General features: G+C 40.3%; 1 protein-coding gene across 7 annotated transcripts in view; it reads left to right on the top strand.

Moving 5' to 3' along the window:
* The window catches only part of KLHL32 (kelch like family member 32), a 189917-nt gene that overhangs the window by 100323 nt on the left and 73826 nt on the right, over nucleotides 1-15768 (top strand). For 5 of the 7 annotated variants that reach the window (XM_065888689.1, XM_065888688.1, XM_065888687.1 and 2 more), the window contains one exon: nucleotides 6127-6342. The exons of the other annotated variants lie outside the window; for them this stretch is intronic. In XM_065888689.1, the coding sequence (XP_065744761.1) occupies nucleotides 6127-6342 (216 nt within the window). The remainder of the gene's footprint in view (nucleotides 1-6126; nucleotides 6343-15768) is intronic. 7 annotated transcript variants of the gene reach the window in all.

Below are 15768 nucleotides of genomic sequence, written 5' to 3'. Positions count from 1 at the left end.
CTGACCATCTTTATCTGTAGTGAAGTATTGACATGTGGTAATGGAGGTGACATTTACATTTTGAAGGGGGTATAAGTGAAGAGCATCAATAATTGGAAAAGAAGGGTTATAATTATAACAGTGAAACACAGCATTGTCAAAATAGTCACATCTTTTGAGTGTTATTACCTAGAAAAATGTGGAATCCTGTTCAATTTGGTTATCTTAGAAGGGGAGAGGAGGGAATTCAGGAAATCAAAATGGCATTTACTTTTATTTTGACCTTGAGAGAGGTTTCTTATTATCTTGAGCATAGGTCATAGTTTTCCATTCTTATAGTACAGGTTGCTGATGCTTATTTTTGTTTTGTAAGTTAGTAATGTTCTCAGAATTACATGAGCCAACAAGAGAAACAGGTGTTATTAAGGCCATGTTTTGCGTGGGTATCCTTAGTATTAAAGCATCTTCATCAGATTTCCTAATCTTGTCAGTTTAACAAGGACTCTTAGATTTGAGGAAGAGTATTTGTGGGGCAGATTTTGGGGATAGTCTACAGTAGATGCAGTCACAAGATGACAGATATTTTCTGTGTTCCACATAATTCCCCTGCCGGGGCTATGATTAAACTGCAGTGCTGGATGGTCAAGGGGCTACTGACAGGCTGGGACACAGCATGGGTGTGACTGAAACTAAGATAGACTATGTATTAGAAATATGCATTATTGATTCTCAGCTTGTATCACTGTTGGCACACATCAACATGTCTCTAGGCTGTGGCATACATGAGCTAGGCTGTGGGTTATGTGCAGTGAACATGCAGACCTCAGCTATAAGGCTGCAACATTTTCTCCCATTCAAGAAAGTGTATTAGAATGTAAGTGAGTCTGGGGGACATTGGTTCAGGGATAGGTTTAAATCTTCTCTAACCTTTCTTTATAATATAAAGAGAGTCTTGTATGGAGTTTCATCACTAATTATTAGTACTTGCTTAATTGGGATATTGAAAGACTCTTGCTAATACAGTGGCCAGTCACTCAGCTACAGATGAGAACCCCACCAGGAGACATCCATCACAAAGGTGGACTTTTTTGCCTCCCCTGGTTTGGTAAAAGGGCCATAGGGTTTACCTACTCCCCCAAACTGCCCTACTTCCTCCCACTCATGTCCTCACCACACAATAATTTGCCTCACAAAAGTAATTACATTTGAATGTAAGCCAAAATAAAATAGTATTTCCCTTTCTTGTGCTTTCTTTTCCCTACCATATTCAATAGTTAATCTGGGGAATAACCATTTAAATTAATTAGAGAAATAGGCCACACCAAAAGACTGAATTTGGGGAATATATAAGGTTTAAGAATTATTGCACTTGGAAAACTGGTGTTTATTTTATTCCATAGCTGGTATAGTATTGGGGACACATTTTATGGTTCTTCTGTTATTTACCTTGTCGTTCACACTATAGGAAACAAATAGAAGGGAAGAGAAAAGCCAAATAGCCCTAAACCAGAGGAAAATAAACACTATTTAAAAAGATTCCCGAAAGAACAACAATGTATGCACCATAATTCTGAATAGAAACGAAATTTCAAGTGAGAAGCAGTGTGACAGAAATGAAACCTTTTTAGAAAAAGAAAAGAAAAAGATTTTCCTTTCACTCAAGAGAGTTTCTTGTTGCTGAGCTGTAACTTCAATTCAAAACCACTGCCGCTACCTGGGCACTTGGATTTCTGCGTCACAGAATGTAAGAGAAGGGAGACAATCTCATAACTAGAACAAGGAGAAGATGCAAGTTTGCAAAAAATAAGTTCAATGTGGGCATGTTGAGTTCAGTATAGCTGTGGAATATCCAAGAGAAGATGTCCTCTTATCGGCAGTTGGGAAAATGAATTCAGAGCTTAGGAGAGAGATTTGGGCTAATAAAATAGATGTGAGAGGCATTAACATGGAATCAGTGTACAACTCAATTGCATGGTTTTTACTCTGGCTATGCTCCTTTTCCCTGATTTAATGGTGCACCTTACTTAAGACTTTGAGATCTAAAGGGACCGCATTCTCTATTTTGACCTCCTTGCATCAGTGATGAATCAGGGATTATGGATGCCAAACAACAATGTTCAAATGTACTTTATTGTTCCTTGCCTGCCAAATCTACTGTCTGCTTTCCCTGTGCCAAGCCGTGCGGTAAGTGCTCTTGAGTCATTATCTCCACAATGACCCTATGAACTGGGTGAACTCTCCATTTTGTAAATGGGGAATAACAGAGGATCAGTGACTGACCCAGGGTCATAGCCAATGATAAGAATTTGCACTGGATTTGAACCAGGTCTACCTGATTCTATGGCCTTTGCTCTTCTCCACAAACCTGGGTTGCCTCCAAGTGCCTATGGCTGTTGACAGTTTGTTCTGTTCCTGAATACAATTGTTCTTTCTCTTTCTTTGATATATAAAAGACTTCTTTCAAAAGAGTCTAGAAATATACACAAAAGCATTAATAGTGATTATCTCTGCATGGGGAAATATGAATCATTTTTGTTTTCTTTTCCATACTTTGTACTTCCTGAATTTTATGAAATGGACAAATTTATTACTTTTTATAACCAGAAACATAATGGCACTACTTTCATAACAGTGATGCTTTTTTTTCCATGCAGAGTATTACGGGTGAGCATTTAATGCAGTTTAACCATTGCTTCCCACCTCCTTAATCACATTAATGGGAATCCTTAAAAGCATCATTATTGGTGATTATTTTGCTTGCATATGGTCTTAGCCAAAAGAACAAGAAGTGATGATTTTGCTTAAGACTCACATAAACACATTGGCTCCAGTACGAGGAACGTATATTGTGGTATCAAGACCTCAATGGAGGTTTTCTTTTTTCCCCCAACTCCCCAGTTTACACAGTGTAACTACTGAGGCGCTAAGTATGCATGGCAAGGGGAACGGAAACCTTTGACATACATAAAAAGCACAGGAGATTTGGGGAAATTATGTTTTTAAGCAGAAGAGAGGAGAAATGAAAAGGTAAAGATAGGGAGCAGACTTTTAAAAAAATTATTTATTTATTTTTGGCTGTGTTGGGTCCTCATTGCTGTGTACGGGCTTTCTCTAGGTGCAGCGAGCAGGGGCTACTCTTTGTCGTGGTGCGCGGGCTTCTCATTGTGGTGGTTTCTCTTGTTGCGGAGCGTGAGCTCTAGGCGCATGGGCTTCCGTAGTTGTGGCTCACCGGCTCTAGAGCGCAAGCTCAGTAGTTGTGGCGCACGGGCTTAATTGCTCTGGGTCATGTGGGATCTTCCCACATCAGGGCTCAAACCTGTGTCCCCTGCTTTGGCAGGCGGGTTCTTTACCACTGCACCACCAAGAAGTCCAGGAGCAGACTTTTAACAGCTGTTTTTCTTGTACACGGGTATGTGTCAGTTCAGTTCCCCTTTGCTCTTCACTTAGCCATTGACACTTGTGCATTTAGCCTTAGTTCTCCACTAATATCAAATGCTGTGTTAGATTGGGTTTGGGAGTTATATAAAATTATACCCTTAGGAAACAAAAACATTTCAGCACTGTGGAAGCAGGCATTAAATAATTACATTCAAAAGAAACACAGCAGAAAAGAAGCACACTTTTTAAAATTCTGTATTAAATTAAATTAATTCTCCGGTTGTCTGCAGTTTTGAATTGGCCTGTATTTAAGTTGCAGGCTTCTAATCAGAAGAAACCCAGTGTCTCTATACAAAGATATAAAGTTGCTTAATAAAGAATATTTGATTGCTGCTACATAATCCAGCCCCAAACTCATAGACGTATACGTCTTTTTGACAGAACAAGTGGGGAAAAAAACACTGTTCCTCAGCTGTGCCTGTCCACCTTTTACTTTACAGAGCTTGCTTGTTTCCGCCTCTGTATGCTCATCGTTCTGTGTGATGCGGCTGGGCGCTGCCCTAGGACCTTGAACCAGGGCTTGTGCATGCGCCCAGGGTACCTGAAAGGCACTGACATCGCTCCCCGACCCCCATCACGCGTCTGGGGGACTGCAGAGTGACTTACTGGGACACTGAAATCGTATCCAGGGTCCTGGAGCAGTTAAACTGGCTTCGTAGATGTATTGACCAGAAATAACGTATTCATCCCGAGGAGATGGTCCTAAAGTTCGTTGTGGAAGCTCCATGTGCAAGGGTTACATCTTCTTTCCTCCCGTAGTAGAATTTACCAATAGGAAAAAGTAAGATTTGAAGAATAAGTTTAAACATTACTTGAAAAACCTGATGCTGGAGGCAAAATATGTAGTATTCCTTTGATAAAATCTGCTGGATGGGAAGCCCAGATATTTTAATTGAATGGCTATGAGTGGACCCTTAGAAATTTGAGTTGTAATGGATTTTAGTGGTCAACTGTGGTAAACTTCATTTTATAGATAAGTATTTATTCCTTTTCAATTGTGTTGGCCAGTGGAGCTATTAAGAGCCAAAATGTTATGGCTGATTCCTGAAATCATCTAGCTTGACTCCTGTTAGGAATGTAATTAAAGTGTCATATCCCACCAAAAGAAATATAATCTAAAGTAAAACAAAACAAAACAAACAAACAAAAGAATCAGGTAGCTGTGGTGATGATGCAGCTGTTTCTCTAAGATCTGTTTTTACACTTTCTTCATTATACATTTCATTATTTAGAACAGCATCGTACAATAGAAACTTAATGGAAGCCACATGTTAATTTTACATTTTCTAGTAGCTGCATTAAAAGTAAAAAGAAACAGGTGAAATTAATGATAATAATATATTTAATCCACCATATCCAGAATAATACCATTTCAACATACAATCAATGTAAAAATTATTAATGAGACATTTTATATTCTATTTTTCTTACTCCTTGCTTTCAGTATATATTTAACACTTACAGCACATCTCAAATCACACTAGCCACATTTCAAATGCCCAGTAGCCACATGTGGCTAGTGGTTACCATGTTGGACAGTGCCGATTTAGAACATATTCCTTTAAACCTTAAAATTTTATGGAAACAGATACATTAAAATAGAAAATAAAGATTTTAGAAAGAGTTCTTAATACTGTTAGATTACTAGAAAAAGGGATAAGTATGTTGAAAATACTTAATAAATCAATGGAGTAAAATAGCTATCTGATGGTATTCTGCATTCCTTAAGTTACTAGAAAATATTGTAATAATAATTGCAAGTTGAAAATGAGGGAAAACTAGGACACAGCCCACTCTCAATCTACTTGAAATAGGTAAGTTTTCTATCAACAAACCTGCATGCCCACTATGGTTCTTGCAGAGTTACAAGGCAAAGGTTTCACAGGTGTCCTGGCTCTCTGGGGGCATTATTTTAGAGCTCTGGCTCTGAGTTTGAGAACTTGTAGAAACAGGTAGAATCCCCCCACAATGAAGCATTGCTATAGAAACTCTTTGAAAAGATTTCATTGATTGCCTGAATTTTTGAGGCTAACAAAAAGCAAAGAACAATTATAAGTCGTCCATCTCAGGTGGATTCAATATAGAATTTATTCAGGACAGGAATCTGTGAGATGTCTTCATTTCCTGAGACTTTACATGTAAAAATCTTTGTTTTAGCTCATTAGGTCAGGATAGGTTGTTAGCTCATTAAGTCAGGATAGGTTGTTTTTAACTCAGATTTGTACTTAATTTGAAGTTTTAGAAAAAGAGTAGGGCTATAGTTTTTGTCATCTAGTCATGGCTCCCACTCTACCTGCCCTCATATTATCTTCAGTAGAAAAAACTTACCACCTGAAAGCTGTAAAATATGGTAGACAAATCATTTTCTTTGGTAAAATGTTTCTAAAAAGTTGCAAAGTAACATTTTAGCCAGTAAAACCAGAAACCCCTTTCAGTCCCCTTTTTAAGATGTCTTTAAGTATATTGGTTTTAAGAGGGGCAAAGTAAGGAAAAACGTTAAATTCTAGAACAACAGTTCCCTGCCCAGAGCCGTATAATTGTGGATGATGTTGATGTTGTTGTTTACATTATCAGTGGAGCGCAGTTCCCTCTCTCCCACTCCTGTCGTGCAGACTTGAGGGAGTCAGTCTGAATTTCTTGCTTGCTCTTTCTTGGATTGATTTCTAAGAGATCTTTTCTCCGTTTTTTTTTTTTTTTTTTTGGCACCAGGAATTAAATAGCTTTAATTACTTGGATCTGTACAGACTTGCTGACCTCTTTAACCTCACTTTGTTGGAGAAGGCAGTGATCGATTTCTTAGTGAAACATCTCTCTGAGCTCCTGAAGAGTCGCCCAGAAGACATTCTAACGCTCCCTTATTGTCTGCTTCAGGAGGTCCTGAAGAGCGACCGCCTGACCTCCTTGAGTGAACAGCAGATATGGCAGGTAAGGGCACTCTGCATGGGTCCTCTTTGGGCGTGAAGTCATGATTAAAAGGAATGATTAAATGTTAAAGGGTTGAGGAACGACGACAACTATTTTGTCTGGTTTGGTCCACATTGGAATCAAAGTCTTAGAAGTCAGTGTTCCGTGATGGGCAAGTAACTGGAGAACACCAGCCCTTGAGGCTTGAGGCCTCAGCCCACTCAGCTTAACTCAGGGAATCGCAGGTGAGATTCCTCACACCCTCACTGTGGTTTCCCAGAACCAAAGGTGGTTACATCAGAAAGAGTCAAGGGTTTTTATTCCCCTGCGAAACATAGTTACTTAAACTGAATATGAGAAGGATGGATTGTTAAAGTGGTATTTATGCCTATTTAAGACCAATGGAATCAGAATAAATTCTGGGCTTTCCTGGAAACAATTCAGAAACATTTCTTTGTTGCAGTAGAGAGCAGCTGGGACCTTAAATGAGAGGAAGCTTTCCTCCCTTAACAGTGGAAAAATCTCCCTCCTTAGTTCATTCTGCATTCATTGCTATTTTCCGAAGCCCTGCTTTTTCACCTGACATAGCATTCTTTTCAGATACCCTTTGCCTAGGGGACAGGAGGATGTTTTGTGTTTTCAATTTGATTATTCAATTGAAATCCATTTCTGCTCATCCCCAGTGACTATCCTTGAACAATCCACACGGTGTCTTTGGGAAACAGAGCCCATCTTCCACTGCTTCTTATACTGTCTGTCTTACTCTGAAGCAGTGGCTAAGCCATCCTGTTACTTCTAGGGTGCCATACTTTCAAGATTTCATGATCATTTGAAAAATATTTATATACAGAATACAAGGGAAAATATGAAGTCTTCTATTAGCTGATGAGACAATAAATACCTCGTGTCTTATCAAATGACATTCAGAGAATACTTTAATTCTGGACAAGATGGAGGCATAGGTAGCTGTTAATTATCACCATCTGATTCTACTGATTGCTAATTTTCCCGGTGCCTTTCTCTCTTTTTTTTTTTTTTTTTTTTTTTTTTTTTGCGGTACGCGGACCTCTCAGTGTTATGGCCTCTCCCGTTGCGGAGCACAGGCTCTAGACGCACAGGCTCAGCAGCCGTGGCTCACAGGCCCAGCCGCTCCGCGGCATGTGGGATCTTCCCGGACCGGGGCACGAATCTGTGTCCCCTGCATCGGCAGGCGGACTCTCAACCACTGCGCCACCAGGGAAGACCTCCCTTAGTTCTTTCTTTATCTTACTTTAATCAGCAACTTCCCTCTTCACTGTTGCTTCCACCAGTGAGGATAATAAAGCCTGCAGTGTACTGAGGGCCTTTCAGGACCCGGGCTCTTTGCAGACTTATTAACTTATCACAACAGGTCTGAAGGATGGTTCTTATCATTCCATCCTCCAGACAAGCAAAACGAGGCTTCAGTGTCTTGCCTCAGGGTTACAGAGCAGAGCCAGCCTTCACATCCAGCTTTGTTGACACTTGCCCTCATCTCTCCAGTATTCCACGCTGTCTTGAGAAGAAAATATCAGTGAAAAAATATAAGCCATAAATTATTTTCTGCTTTTTAGGTATTTCTCATAATGGTTGTTCAGGCAGAGGTCAAATGTGTTGGTGAGGGTGAGTTTTTGATATGAATTTTAATTATCTGTGGAAAACACAAATCATCAGAATTACTCTGGTCAGCTCAAAGTGAGGAACTGCCAAATTTTTCTTTCCTTCCCAAAGGGAAAAACAGAGACTTAGAATGAATTCTGTATTTAATTATTTCTAACCTAATTGAGATGTGAGCCAACCGTCCTTGTGGCTTCTCTTCTTGTGGCACAGTTGAAGGCACTGCCCGATATCAACATGGTAATGTACAGATGTGTGAGTGGCCAAAAAATTCCATACTATTCACATAGGAGTTATCATAGGGCTTCCCTGGTGGTGTAGTGGTTGAGAGTCCGCCTGCCGATGCAGGGGACATGGGTTCATGCCCCGGTCTGGGAAAATCCCACATGCCGCGGAGCGGCTGGGCCCGTGAGCCATGGCCACTGAGCCTGCGCGTCCGGAGCCTGTGCTCCACAACGGGAGAGGCCACAACAGTGAGAGGCCCGCGTACCGCAAAAAAAAAAAAAAAAAAAAAGAGTTATCATAATTGCCTCTCTAAATATGTTACTAATTTTATAATGTAGAATTTCAAAAGATGCTTTCTGCTGCAGGCAATTTTTTTATACCTGCTCCTCAAGAAAGGATTAAAAAAGACTCACATAAATATTATCAATTTAATCATTCAGCAGGCAATAAGAAACTGTTTTTGCTTTATCTTAGTAAATAAGTAATTCCCTCACACTCAACCCAATAGATAAAAATCAAATCAGTCCAGTTATATTGCTTCAAGTATAGTTAAGTTCATCATTTTTGCTGAGGTTATACTAGTAATGCAATATACCATGGAAGAATCTAATATTCAGCCCAGGGTGCAGATTGGGTATGCCAGAGGATTAGTGTCAGGGTGCTTTATAGAAGTGAAACTTGATGGACAGGCTGGAGACAGATCTACAGAATCTCATTAAATTGCTGAATTGTTCATTACGGAATGTTCTCACTGTAATAAAGTGCTCATTGACTTTGACAAATCCCTATCCCATGTCTTAAAGAAGAACAGTGAAACAAGGGGTGTTGGGGAGAAAAATGGAAATTGGCACAAAGTAGGACAAGTAATAGAAAAGCAGATGGAGGGGTAGTGCTGTTTGATTATGTGCAACTGGTAACTTATGTGAGAATGCAGCAAACATACACACACACATCTACTCATGTGGCTCTTCCACTATCTAATCTACTGATAATGTAATCTGAGATATTCCCTTTATTTGGCAAAAGGCCCAATATTTTACTATTCACCAGACTTCATGCAGTTTGGCTCTAAAGATGTGTCATAAGAACCATCAAGTTATCCTCAGGGAACAAACTTTTTTTTTTTTTTTTTTTTTTTACTTTTTCCTGCTGTCCCTTATCCAGTCTCTTTCCTGCTAAAATGTGCTGCAGTCCATGATAAACATTCTGTGGATTTGGAAACCTATGAAATCCCCCAAGATCGTGCTTTTTGTCTCCTCTTTTTTTCCATCTGACCTTTTAAAACTTTATCTTGTGTCCTCTCTCACAGAAGCCTTCTTCATCCCCCCTAGACATTTTTTTTCTCCCTTCCATAGCCTGAAAGTACTTGGTCTAATTCGTTAACTTTACTTTATATTCACAGGTAATGTAGATACTGCCCCATATACACACTTTTTTTTTTAACATCTCTATTGGAGTATAATTGCTTTACAGTGTTGTTTCTGCTGTATAAGAAAGTGAATCACCTGTACGTATACATATTCTTTCACTTCGTCCCAGCTTACCCTTCCCCCTCCCCGTGTCCTCAAGTCTGTCGTTCTCTGCGTCTGCGTCTTTATTTCTGTCCTGCCTCTAGGTTCTTCAGAACCATTTTTTTTTTTTTTTTGGATTCCATATATATGTGTTAGCATATGGTATTTGTTTTTCTCTTTCTGACTTACTTCATTCTGTATGACAGACTCTACGTCCATCTACCTCACTACAAATAACTCAGTTTCATTTCCTTTTATGGCTGAAGTAATATTCCATTGTATATATGTGCCGCATCTTCTTTATCCATTCATCTGTAGATAGACACTTAGGTTGCTCCCATGTCCTGGCTATTGTAAATAGTGCTGCAGTGAACATTGTGGTACATGTGTCTTTTTGAATTATGGTTTTCTCAGGGTATATGCCCGGTAGTGGGATTGCTGCGTCATATGGTAGTTCTATTTTCAGCTTTTTAAGGAACCTCCATACTGTTCTCCATAGCATATACACACTTTGGATATATAAGGACAGAGAAGTCCCCTCAAAAAATTCTTTTCTAAAAAAGTTCAGTTCGATTCAGCTCAACAGTTTGGTCTTAGGGTTCAAGGCCAGCAATTTCTCAGGTTGCAGATGAAAGACACTACATTGGTTATTGGCCTCAAGGAAGGAGGAGACTAAAAAATGAGCAAATCAGCCGAGGAAGAAACATGGGGCATGAGGTCACTGGCATCCGTGACCTGGCAAATTTCCACCGTTGTATTTTGCTTTTGGGTTTTAGCTTTGACTTAGGATTTGGTTTCAACAGGGCCCTGTTAAATTTCTCTTGTTAGATTCAATGTATATTTTCAGACTACTGAGCCAGGGGGTACTGCTCTAAAACTTAGAGTGAAATCATGAAACTGTTCCATACCACTCCCACATATTAGGTCTGTTTTCATTTCATAGGAAGTGCTGGCTAATCTGTTTTTTCTCAGGAAAGTACATTCTCCGCCTTTTATATCTCAGGTTCTCCTTTCCGAGAATGAGGAGGAGATTACTTTCCATGAGAGTACAGTTTGTAGAAAAACCTGAATATAATGTAAATTCTTATATTTGCTAGCATAGGGAGAAAGTGTGGCTGTCCATCCATCAGTATTTATTGAGCACCTACTAAGTGCCCCACACCATGGAATGTAAGGCAGGGTACAGGTGAGCTAACTCCATTTCCCTCTCCAGGTCTAACCCCAATTGGGAGGGATCCTTCTGATTTTAAACCATTATCTAGCTCTCTGGATTATTATTTTATCTCTGAAGAAGCAGAAACAAGAAGGACATTTAAAAATGAATAGTTTGTGAAAGTACAAATGGGTATTATGCTGGGCACAGTGTTAGAAGCTAGATCCTGGGGTAAAAAGCTTTATAAAAGTGTTCAATTATTAGGTTAAAGAGATTTATCTTAACTTTATTTCTGAATGTGGAGTCTTATTTACCTTTAATTATTAATCTATTAACTGCTTCCTACTTTTAGTGAAGAGGACTTATCTTACTTTAAAAAAATTAATTAAAGATTAAGTAATTTTTGGCTGCGTTGGATCTTTGTTGCTTTGCGTGGGCTTTCTCTAGTTGCGGTGAGCGGGGGCTACTCTTCGTTGCTGTGCGTGGGCTTCTCATTGTGGTGGCTTCTCTTGTTGCGGAGCAAGGGCTCTAGGCGTGCAGGCTTCAGTAGTTGTGGCTCACAGGCTCTAGAGCGCAGGCTCAGTAATTGTGGCTCATGGGCTCTAGAGCGCAGGCTCAGTAGTTACAGCGCATGGGCTTAGCTGCTCTGCGGCATGTGGGATCTTCCGAGACCAGGGGTTGAACCCGTGTCCCCTGCATTGGCAGGCAGATTCTTAACCACTGCGTCACCAGGGAAGTCCTTATCTTTCTATTTTATAAGGATAGTACATATGTCAGTGATTTTCTTCCTTTATTAACCTTGGGTTGAGGGCTCCTCCTTATATTTTGAGTCTAACTTTGCCTGGACTTCAGTGGATAACAGGACCAAACAATTCAGTGGTCACATCACTGATGTCAGACAAGATCAGACCTTAGCATCTGTTAATAACGCATTCACTTTATATCTCTAGAGACGTAAGTCACACACTGTTTAGAGTAGTCAACAACCTCAGATGCGGTGATTTTTTTTTTGACAAGCCCCTTCTGGGCTTTTATCTACTCCACAAACTACCCACCTTAGAGTTTGATTTAATCATTTTCCTCAAAAGGAGTCCCAGAAAGTAAACCCAAACAAAAAGCTACTATCCCTTTATAATTGGAAAATAGAGGACACTAGTGACATACTCAGCTTTCGTCTTTTATCTCTTAGATGATAAACTGTCCCAAATGCACATCTGGCCAGGGAGAAGCAAGGACTTCAAACAGTACTGTGTGTCCAACAATACTATCATAATACTTCACATTTGAATATCACATCACAGTTTCCAGAGTGCTTCTTCATCTCGCATTGCTTTGCGCTCCTTTGCTTTGTGTCACAAATGGGAAACTGAAGTAACAAAGCTAGAAATCAAATTCATGTTTTTTAATTCTTGGGTTTTTCCCACTTTGGTCCACAGCTTCTAAATTCATAATACAAGTGCAAAAATACTTGGGCGTGGTGGACAGAGAGGTGCATCAAATTAATCCCATGACTTTAAGAGAAATGAGGAAGGGTTTGGCCATTCCTGTTCTCTGGTGTAGTGCCTGCAGATTGAAGGGGTAATGGCCAGCTCTGCCTGCCTTCATGCCTGTGTCATGTTGCTAACTCTGACTCTTTGCTCCATGTGCTAAATTCAATCTTTCATTCATTTTAAAGAGTCATCGAGTGTCTACTCAAGCCAGTCGTGTGCTTTCAAGCACCGCTGCTGCTGCTGCGTGATGGGTTCTGGGCAGTCGGTTGCAGAAAGGTCCCATGTGGCCCTGCTATCATGGATCTTACAGAGTCTGATGTGGAACTTTCCACTTGCTATTCTTTCCCCCTGCGCCCGATTCCTTCCCAGTGGAGACTGACCTGTGCCAAATAGAGTAGTGATTTCTGTGCTAATTTAGGCCGTGTTGAAATGATATGGATGGATTGGAAAATGAAATCCTTTTGTTTGGACATTTCAACACCCCCCAGTGTCCCTTTGCCTTTTCTTCAGTGCTCTTTTCATTGGTAATTCTTGTTCATTGTATGTGCCCTCTAAACAGCTTTGCAAACCTTTGTCAATCCCTGTAGTAGAGTCCAAGCCTCAAAGAAATCAAACTGCAGGTGACCATTTAATGAAAAAATTCCGCTAAGTGGTGTCCTCATTCTTAATGCTAGGACCTTGGTAACTAGAAATGCATAAAATACTGTGACCTGAGAACTCTCATTCCTTCATCCCCCCGCCCAAATTGCAATTTTTCATCATATCTGCACCCCTCCTCAGTTTAATTTCATATATGCATGTCTCATTACTATTTATTTATTTATTGTTTTGGAGAGGCACTTTCTGGGCTTCTTCATGATATCTCGTTTTATTTTTTTACTTACCATTCCTTAAAGTAATTAAATGTGTACCACTTCTCAATTTTCTTCCTGAAACTTCTGGCAGTCCCTCCCAGGTAGCTACAGTCTTTTCTACAAATGAGATGAGGATATCTCCATTTTCTTTTTACTAAATGTTAGTGAAGAGAATAAATAGTGGTTTGTTCACATCCCAAATAGTGCTGTGCCTGGAGGATGTTTGATCCTTGGAGCGCCCCCAGCTGGACACTGAGTGTGTCTGCTATTTCAGGGCTTGGTGCTCGGAGCTGCCAGAGTGCATATTTAGTCATTCGTCCTGATCTACACGCAGCTGATTCCTCTGGGAGGACTCATCCCTGAGGAGCTTGACTAGTGGCCTTGCTGTTCTTTGTCTGGAGCATGTGCCTTTGCGAGACACGTGACACATTTATTTCAGAGGGACTTTGCTCCAGCTGATCCTGTGTTGTCAAGTAGCTGTGAGGGGCAGTGATTATCAGAAAATACAGAGACCTGACTTGTATTTATGTGCTGCTGTTCCCATGAGTTAATAGTTCTTTTTCCTTCCTTTTTTTTTTTTTTTCTTAAACGAGCACAACAGAACAAGGTGATTTATGAGATATAACATGTTTATGTTCTCTGCTTCTAATTTTCATTGTGATTCATGTTGTTTCCAGACTGATATTTTTGTTGTTGCTACTGTGAGAAGGAAAAAGATGACTGGAAAACATTACTTATGCATTGGTAGCCGGCAGTAATATTGCTGCTACCTGGGTTATCAGGGATTTAAAAATAAAACCCAACTATATGCTAAACATGAGGTAGAAACCTCGAGGCTAGGCATAGAAGTTCATCAATAATAATAGCAGCAATGATAATTTTTACAGTCCTTAGAGAGCTTTATACTTTTTAAGCATTTTTGCACACATATTCTCATTCAAGTCTCTCATCAGCCTCGTTAAGGTTGATAAGGCAAGTATTACCCAGATTTTAACAAGTGAGGAAATGGAAACTCACAGAGGATAAATGGTTGACTCCATTCACAGTACGGTTTCAATGTGGGTCTCACTGTATTCTCTTCAAATACTCCAAATCTCTAAGAAAACAGAAACTCTAAGTACCTGATACATCTTCTCAAAAGTCAAAGTGGTCCTATTACTCTATAATGAGTGAACCAGCAGTATACGTTTCCTAACAAATTACCAATTTTCACTTTCACCTGTTGTGCAGCTCTGGGAAGTTGCAAAAATGACTCTAATAAAAGTCATACAAGAAAGTGTTGCTGAGGGTCTTTCTATATCAGAGCCTGGAAAATTGAGGCCCTAGATGGTTTGTTGAGAAGGAGTGAATGGCGAATTCTGGCAGAGGTAGGGAACCACTTTTCATTCCTTCAGGGTATAAAGTGATAAAGTATAAAGCAGGAAGAGAAAGCCCATAAGGGAGAATCACTTAAAAATCCGATCAAGAGGGCTTCCCTGGTGGCGCAGTGGTTGAGAGTCCGCCTGCCGATGCAGGGGACACGGGTTTGTGCCCCGGTCCGGGAAGATCCCACATGCCACTGAGCGGCTGGGCCCGCGAGCCATGGCCGCTGAGCCTGCGCGTCTGGAGCCTGTGCTCCGCAATGGGAGAGGCCACAACAGTGAGAGGCCCGCGTACCGCAAAAAAAAAAAAAAAAAAAAAAAAAATCTGATCAAGGGATTTAAATCAGTGTGAAGAAGAACCTAGAGCGTGGTTATTTCTGCTGCAGCCCTACAGACTGCGTGGTGGGAAGTCTGCAGACTGTTGTTAGAGTGTGGATGGAACAAATGGAAATGATTCATTATGATATCTTCATTTTATGCCTGAATATTGAAATTGAGAAATTTATGCAGCAGAAATTGACAGCTGGATGATGGCCTAGGTATGGGCTTTAAGAGAAAGGGAGAAAAAGATTAATTCATTAGTATTGATAAATGTTAGTCTTTTTCCAATAGAAATGAGCCTGTGCCCCATGTCCTGCATCGCCAAACTATTTCTATAGGGATCCTTATCAAGCCAGTTGAGTGCTTGCTGGCCACGGTGTTCATGCCAGTTGGCCACATCAGACCATGGAGATCACCTGTTCTGGGCATTCTAGAGGAGAGGATCTAAGCGTAGCCGTGGAACGACCTGGAGGCTCTAGACTTGTTTATATTCCAAAGAGAAGTCTGGGGAAGCCTTGGCATTTATTGTTGAATACTGACATCCTTACACCCTGCTTCTCCCACTCCTGCCTCCAGGACTTCTGCTACAAGTGAAAACAGGGAAGAACATCTCTCAACTCAACACACCTGGAGGGGAAAGGTGGCCATTCTAAGAGAGTAATCGTGGGCAGCCTTCAGAGATAAAGATAATTCTTAGACTTCTTTTGTGTCCACAGTACAGAGTAATGCATTCTCTGTGGTGAGGTTCTCCTCCTTAATCTGACTGCCTCTTTGTTACTTGAGATGCCACACTGGAGGAATGAAAACAGATTCCAATATTCTGGTAGACAAAACATAACCAGGAAGAAAAATTCTCTTAGGAAAAAAAAAAATGTGATGGGTAAGATAAATAGCACA

Source organism: Phocoena phocoena, chromosome 12 (genome assembly GCF_963924675.1).
Source record: "Phocoena phocoena chromosome 12, mPhoPho1.1, whole genome shotgun sequence".
NCBI lineage: Eukaryota > Metazoa > Chordata > Mammalia > Artiodactyla > Phocoenidae > Phocoena > Phocoena phocoena.
The sequence above is the reverse complement of the archived record's forward strand: the minus strand, read 5'-3'. Positions and strand labels throughout refer to the sequence as shown.